Source organism: Dryas octopetala, chromosome 6, assembly GCF_963921425.1.
Source record: "Dryas octopetala chromosome 6, drDryOcto1.1, whole genome shotgun sequence".
In the NCBI taxonomy this organism is placed as follows: Eukaryota; Viridiplantae; Streptophyta; class Magnoliopsida; order Rosales; family Rosaceae; genus Dryas; species Dryas octopetala.
In genome coordinates this window covers 9,580,991-9,586,759 of record NC_141371.1, presented here as the reverse complement: position 1 = coordinate 9,586,759, position 5,769 = coordinate 9,580,991, and the positions used below count along the sequence as shown (strand labels likewise).

The 5,769-nt window shown below is 40.0% G+C and overlaps 1 protein-coding gene across 1 annotated transcript; it reads left to right on the top strand.

Annotated features, from left to right (window-relative positions):
• Positions 1-2,656: 2,656 nt before the first annotated feature.
• LOC147282173 (protein LEAD-SENSITIVE 1-like) lies at positions 2,657-5,453 on the top strand. Its single transcript, XM_086246194.1, has 3 exons — positions 2,657-2,760; positions 2,955-3,028; positions 4,503-5,453. Exons 1-3 carry the CDS (start codon positions 2,741-2,743, stop codon positions 5,201-5,203), a joined length of 795 nt encoding a protein of 264 aa, XP_086102320.1. The 5' UTR covers positions 2,657-2,740; the 3' UTR covers positions 5,204-5,453.
• The last annotated feature ends 316 nt before the right edge of the window (positions 5,454-5,769 follow it).

The following is a 5,769-nucleotide window of genomic DNA, read 5'->3' as shown; positions in this document are numbered from 1 at the left end:
GGATGCCACGTAGGACTTGCGCGTGATGATGGGATCTGCGGGTGATGACGTGGAGAGGTCGATGAGGTGGCGGGTTGCGATTCGCTGGGTTTGGTTCGCGATGAGGATATTCTGGAGGGAAGAATATGCTAGAGACTGGAGGCTGAGGGAGGACCGGAGCTCCAGGGCTGGGATTGCGTGCGAGGTGATTCGGCTACTAATGTGATTAGATCCACGTGGTAATAGGTGATTGGTCAAACTTGCTACGGTGGCCTAATCCCAGTTTTTTGGTCATTAGCAACCTAATTTGTTGTCCCGCCATGCAACTAGTGCCGATTGCCTATAAGGCTAAAATTATAAAGAAGTGTAGAAATATCTAAGCACAGGGGGCCAGGGGCGGATGTATGGTGGGTTCAATGGGGTCAATTGACCCCATAAACTCAGAAATATTTGGCTTGAGGAAAATTTTTGATTCCATGAAGTTTGGGTCTTAGTGGCAGGCGCAAAGGCAAGAATGCATTCAATGTGTTTGTGTAAATGTCTAAACAAGAAAATAAGAATTAGACTATAGAGACAGAGGAAGAAAGGCTGAAAGGGTGACTGACAGAGCAGAGCCAGACCAGACCCAAGGGTCAAGGCAGAAACGAAGGGCTGAAATGCTGAAGGCAACTCTCCCTGCTCAGTTGCACGCCTGCGCTCGCTTACGACGTCAGACCCAGAAACGTCATCGCCCCCTGCGCGGCTGCTCCCTCGCAACTGCCTGGGTTAATTTTACCCCCATAATAGTTGATTTCTGGATCCGCCACTGTCTAAGCACATACCTAAAATTATAAATGGAAACATAAAAACACCATTTTTGGTTGAAGCAAGGGAACCAAATTTTTGGATTCTTGATTAATTAAGAGTATAATTTTAGACACGACACAATAAAATGATTTAAATTTGGTACAAAATTATAATTCGGATAACAATTCAATTCAGATAATACTTGCTCCTTTTCCGTTAGAGGAACTCCTCCTTACCAATAAATGTAGTTCCTAGTTACATTAACACATTATTTTCATTGCATCGTTTCGTGTCACTTGAACTAAGAAGCCTAAAAAGAACAAGAACATAGAAGGAAAGAGAGAATTGTTCTATACAAAATAGGCGTGCAATCATCTAATATTGTGGCTTTTAAGTGGTTTACGAAATGTACAAGCTGCAATTTGATTGCTGTACGTCTAAAGCAACAGCAAACAGCAAACGAACAAACACCAGCCATTAAATAATTTCGTGTTGTTTTGGGTGCATGTGCCTTGACTCTTCCAAATATGGTAATTTTCAGACAAAATTTCTATGTACACAAGTTTGAGTCATCTGGGATTTAGTTAGGTATGGTAGTCCTCTTGCAATTTCGCTCGATCACCATGCAATTGCAAGTCATCATCTATACACGCGATCTTGTTTCATCGCTAGTGGACCTGATCAATATTGGTGGGCCTCAGGCCCAGCTTCAACTCATCTGCTCATTAGCTGCTAGTCCTACCTTTCTGAGAATACAGGAGAAAATTCTACAACGTACACATGGATTCGTGCACTTAATTTCATTTTCTGTTTTGGCTTGCTAGTTCGTGGAAAACTCTCCAATGCCGACATGGCATATTATGCGGACGATAATTTGATTTTTAAATATTGATGGATTAACATTTTTATTACTAGAGATATAAATTTTCTACTGTTAAATAGGTTTGTGATATATAGTATCGCACTTTAGATGCTTTCTTAATTTAGTAAAATTTAGAAATTCGGTTTTTAAAAAGAGTTAGGTTATTTGAACAGTCAAATTTACTCAATTAATCTAATAAATTTTTATTATTGATTAATTAAATTACCTTTTTTATTGTTAATTTTTTATCCTACATGCATGAACATTTTTAGTGATGAGGAACAGGTGGAACTACACCACAAAACTTCTCAATTGTCCGGAACCAGGACAAGAGAAACCTCCAAGAATTGCTTAAATAGTCATGACATTGACATTTGCTCTCACATCTTATTATTAAATAACTTTCTCATAAGTGGTGAAAAAAAAAAAGAACTTTCTCATAAGGTGCTAACAAATTTGGGAACAAAGGAATAGTCAAATCTTTCAATGATACTATTCTCACAATCCAATCCGAAAAATTTGCACCTATCTACTTGAATTTTTGGCCAGACAACTTAACTGTCTAGATCTCGACATAAGAAACGATTGGTCTTCTTCACCAGTTCAACTAATTCCAAAAGCGCGCCTCCATTCCTTTTGACCAACATTTAAAATACAAATTACTTGAGTTGAGTATATAGTAGTATAGTACAAGACTTGACCTTTCTTCTGAAACACTAGTCAAATCCATTCAAACTGTTTTGCATATCCCTTGCCCTTGGCCCAATCTAATGATCTACAAGAGTCTAATGATTTTGGGCTGGACATGAAAGCCCAAAAATCAGTAGCCCACCAAATGACCTTCCTAACCAACAAAGGCCTTTTTGTGGGCCTCAGTTGGGCCTTTAAGCTTAACCATCCATCCCTGTCTGCCACGTGGAAATCCTGCCACAGCTGTCCGAACTCTAGACGTTCCTTAAGGAGGAAGGTTTAGTGAGTAAAACAAAAACTTTCCCCATTTCGAAAGCATTTCGTCGTTTTATTCCTTCTCTCTATTTCCATTTTCCCGTTAACTGCCAAAGTGCCAATCGCTTCGAGGAACTTGCTTTTCCGAGAGAAGAGAAGAAAACAGGGATGGGGCTGCTCTCCAACAGGTATGGGATGTTCATTATCCATCGTTATTTTTTCAAGCAGAGATTTTGATCTTCTGGGTACTCAGAATTCGTGGGAAATGTAAGTGAGATGCTTCTTTCCTACGTTTTCTCGGGAGCCAAACGGCAAAAATGCATCTGGGTTTTTGTGGGTATTATGATTTGTAAAAGATATTGATGAAAGGAAATGAATGCAGAGTGGCTAAGGGGAGCCTGAAACCAGGGGATCACATCTACTCTTGGAGGACTGCTTACATCTATGCCCATCATGGTTATCTCTCTTTTTCTACTTTCCCATTTCCTTTATTTATTTTATGCTTCAATTTCATTTTTTTTGTTATGATAATTAATGTCTTTCCACTTGTAATGCTATGTTTGTGGATTGGTGGATTAAGATGATCCAAGATTTTTGCATTATTAAAAGGCAAAGGTAATTATGAAATGCTGGAATGGAAGATGTGGTGGTTAGGGCTAATGTAACTGAAGCATGGGAAAGATGGGAACTTTTAGCTCAATACCAGGGTTCTATAAGATTTTTGGAAAATAGATGGTTTGATAATGTGACTTTTGAGTTTAACCATATTGGTATTGTTTATTTTGCCAAGCAATCTCCTTCTTCTCTATTTTGAGCTATATAATATCTTTGAAGTTATTTGTTCAATAGGCTGCAGAGTTTATGACTTTATGGGGTAGTTTATTTGTTCAGCAATTGTTTAACAAGGGAGCTAGGAGCTTCTTAGTGACAAAGTTGAACTTAAGTCATCCACTAGCTGATGGTCATTGGGTCCAATGGCACCTCTTCATCTGTAAGATCAAGGGTGGCCGGTGAGGCTCCTGGTTCTTTCCTCGTGAATGACTAAGTGCATGTGTAATTTACCCAGGGGGAAAAACATTTATGAATAAGATCTTCACTAGAGACTAGAGCTGCAGTGCCTTAACAATATTTCTCTTACTATCTTTCACCTTGGACCTGATTGTTATCTCCGCTTCATCTTCTATTAGGACTGTTTATCCTACATTTAGATTTTGAGTGACGTTGTTGTCACCCGCAAACTACTCACCCCAGACACATGTTTTTCCATCCCCCAAACTTCTTTTTTTTTTTTTTTTCTGTATTTCCCTTCTTTGAATGGCTGCGGCTATGACCGCCGCCATGGGCACTTCCATGGGATTGCTTGCCCCCAACCAAAGGAAGTGCTCCTTGGCTACGGGGTGCTGCCCATGGAGACGACACCTAGTTAGGAGGATATCTCAGGATAAAATTATAAATTAAATTTATTAAGGGGCTGGGATGGGCAAGCATTTTGGGTGGTAATATACACATTCTAGATTTTCTCCTGATTGAGGGTGACCACCGCAATTTCTCCTGGTTGGACTGTATCTCTAGGTCATCATCATAAACATTGACTTGGGGACTAACAGGTTGGTTAATTAATTGAGTTCAAGAAACATCATGAATTGGTTTGTGCATGGAGGACTACTACTTTTATTTTGCGTTCTGCAACAATGATATATTTGCTCAGTATCTTCCTTGTGTGTGTTTAGAAGTAAAGTAACATTTTCAACCTATCCTAAAGAGGGCAGGCAAAACTCATTTGGAGCCAAATGCTTCTATTCATGAAATTGTTTATTACCTCTACTTTTTCTATATCACTCAGGTACAATAAGAACAACTTTGCTCAGTTTCTTGTTCTTCATATCTATTTGTTGATAAATATCCTTTCTGGTGCATGGACAACGAACAGGCATCTATGTTGGGGATGACAAAGTCATTCATTTTACCAGACATGGCCAAGAAGTTGGAACAGGAACAGTGCTAGATGTTCTCTTGGTTAGCTCAGGACCACATCGAGCTCAACAGCCCTGCGAAACTTGCACTCGAGGGGAAGAGGACAGTGGGGTTGTCTCCTCGTGCCTGAACTGCTTTCTTGCAGGTGGTGTCTTGTATCGTTTTGAATATGCTGTCAGCCCTGCTCTGTTTCTTGCAAAAGCACGAGGCGGAACTTGCACTCTTGCAGTCTCGGACCCAGATGACGTTGTGGTCCATCGAGCAAAATTCCTGCTTGAAAATGGCTTTGGTTGCTATAACGTATTTAAGAACAACTGTGAAGACTTCACTATTTACTGCAAAACGGGGCTGCTTGTGGTGGATCAAGGAACAATCGGGCAAAGTGGCCAAGCAGTATCTATAATAGGGGGACCTCTTGCAGCTGTTTTATCCACACCATTGCGGCTTGTTACCACCAACGTTTATGGGATGGCAGCGACAGCCATTGGAGTTTACTGTGCTAGTAGGTATGCTGCTGACATTGGCATGAGGAGGGATGTAATGAAGGTGTCTCCGGAGGATATGACAAGAAGACTGGCTGCTGGCTTGCTCCAGGTGGCCGATACCCAAATCTCTGTGGCCCCTGTAAGAGCGTCTTCCAACCTTGTCACTCACTAGTTGTTTTGCCAGAAGTTTTTATTGGATTGAGTTCTTATGTTGCAAATTATGTCATCTCCTATATTTATAAACTATGAACTAACTTGTTATTTGTGTGTCTGAATTCTGAAATCTTAAAACAGAGCATGTGTTTATTTTCTGTAAGAGCACTCGTGCCCACCAGTATTTATAGGTTTATGCTTGTTTGGTGGCATGTGCTTACTCTATCAAAACCCTGTTTCTCCATATGAATGTGAACAACTATTACGAACTTATAAAAATTCAGAAGAAAATAAAATGCTATGGGTGGGCTTAAAGCCTATGATAGACATTACTGATCCATTTATATGCAGCCCCCAATCCATAGAGTTAAGAAGATATTGTTCTCAAGGGCTTGGAAGTGGATGTAAACAGCGTTTTCTATGATAGTTGATGGCCTTTAACGGCCCGAAACACAGAATGTAAGGGCCCAAGGATCCCTGTTTTGTAAGCATGTTCTGTGTTTAAAACTTGAAAGCAATTGGAAAACAATCATCTCCCAAACAAATAAACTCAGCAAAGGAAGCTTATTATATAGTAAAATAGAA